Source organism: Nicotiana attenuata, unplaced genomic scaffold (genome assembly GCF_001879085.1).
Source record: "Nicotiana attenuata strain UT unplaced genomic scaffold, NIATTr2, whole genome shotgun sequence".
Taxonomy (NCBI): domain Eukaryota; kingdom Viridiplantae; phylum Streptophyta; class Magnoliopsida; order Solanales; family Solanaceae; genus Nicotiana; species Nicotiana attenuata.
In genome coordinates, this window is record NW_017703847.1 from 1 (window position 1) to 1284 (window position 1284).

A 1284-nucleotide genomic window follows, 5' to 3' on the forward strand; every position below is an offset into this window, starting at 1 on the left:
AACCAAATATGCTTTAGATTGATTCCGCCGGACCAACATGCTTGGTTGCAAACCTTGTGCTACACAAATTGCTTCCGGTTCTAAACTTTCAGCTTTGGATGGTACACCTCCCTCTGATCCTCAGGCCTATCGGAGTACTGTTGGTGCTCTCCAATATATCACTCTCACTCGACCGGACCTCCGCTATGCTGTTAATCATGCCTGCCAGTTTATGGCCAATCCCATCACTGTTCATGATCAGTGTCTTAAACGCATTTTAAGGTATTTGAAAGGCACTCTCCATTATATTATGGTCTTAGATTTCCTCATCGCCCTATCTCAACACTTTTTTTTGTTACTCTTATGCGGGGTTGGTTGTCCAACAATTCGTCGCTCAACCACTGGATTCTGCATTTACTTTGGTGACAATCTAATTTCTTGGGGCTCTAAAAAGAAACCAACAGTTGCCCGCGCTAGTGCAGAAGCTGAATACAAAGCGTTAGCTATCACTGCTTCTGAAATTTGATGGCTCTCCTACTTGCTAAAGGATTTACATGTGTCAATTCCTCACCCATTCCTTCTCTTTTGTGACAACTCTTCATACTCTGCTTCCACCTTATTCCTTTCAAGGTTGCACCTTGTCGTAAGTTCTCGCCGTCTCCATTGCGTGCTTCTTCAGTATCTCCTCAGGAAGCAGCAAGAGGACGCGGCAAACTAGAAGATTAAGATGGCACCGCAACTAGCCTAGCTTTTACTTCTTTCAAATCAGAATGTTCTCCTGCTCGAAGAATGTGTTCCTACCACAATAGTAGTTGAAGAAAGGGCTAAAGGTGGGCTCGGGGAAGGAAGAAAATGAATTCGAAATCCCGAAAGGAGGAATAATCCCTTTCTGTCTTTTGTATCCGTAGTGGAATAAGCCTTGGCATCAGCATCAGCATAACTATCTCCATCCGAAACATCAGAATCCTCGTCAGCAGACGAATCCGTAGAAAGAGCTGCCACTTAATAATTTGCCGAACCAACAAACTTTTACAAAAAAGTGCAAACTAGGGTGATCGTAGATCAGGGGAAGGTTTAGAATCCTATGGGAAAAGATAGGTAAGCAAAAGTGACTAAAGGCTACCAAGACTTTAGAGGCCACTCATAATTACTGAAACACCACCCAGAACGAAATGCGCCGTCAATGAAGTCGGTCAGTCAAGCCTGATCTTCGACCACACCCTTAACACTAATCTAGAAGCATTGATACACGAAACCCGGAATTATGAGCTTCGGCAACAGGATCCAGACCCCTTCCGAGAAGCT

At 44.2% G+C, this 1284-nt stretch overlaps 1 protein-coding gene across 1 annotated transcript; it reads left to right on the plus strand.

Annotated features, from left to right (window-relative positions):
* The first annotated feature begins 37 nt into the window (after positions 1–37).
* On the plus strand, positions 38–505 carry LOC109222812 (uncharacterized mitochondrial protein AtMg00810-like). Its single transcript, XM_019387124.1, has one exon. It carries the CDS (start codon positions 38–40, stop codon positions 503–505), a length of 468 nt encoding a protein of 155 aa, XP_019242669.1.
* Positions 506–1284: the final 779 nt, after the last annotated feature.

Bases quoted from the DNA above. Each gene is read 5' to 3' on its own strand.
- LOC109222812 (XM_019387124.1), top strand. From the start codon at position 38: ATGCTTGGTTGCAAACCTTGTGCTACACAAATTGCTTCCGGTTCTAAA.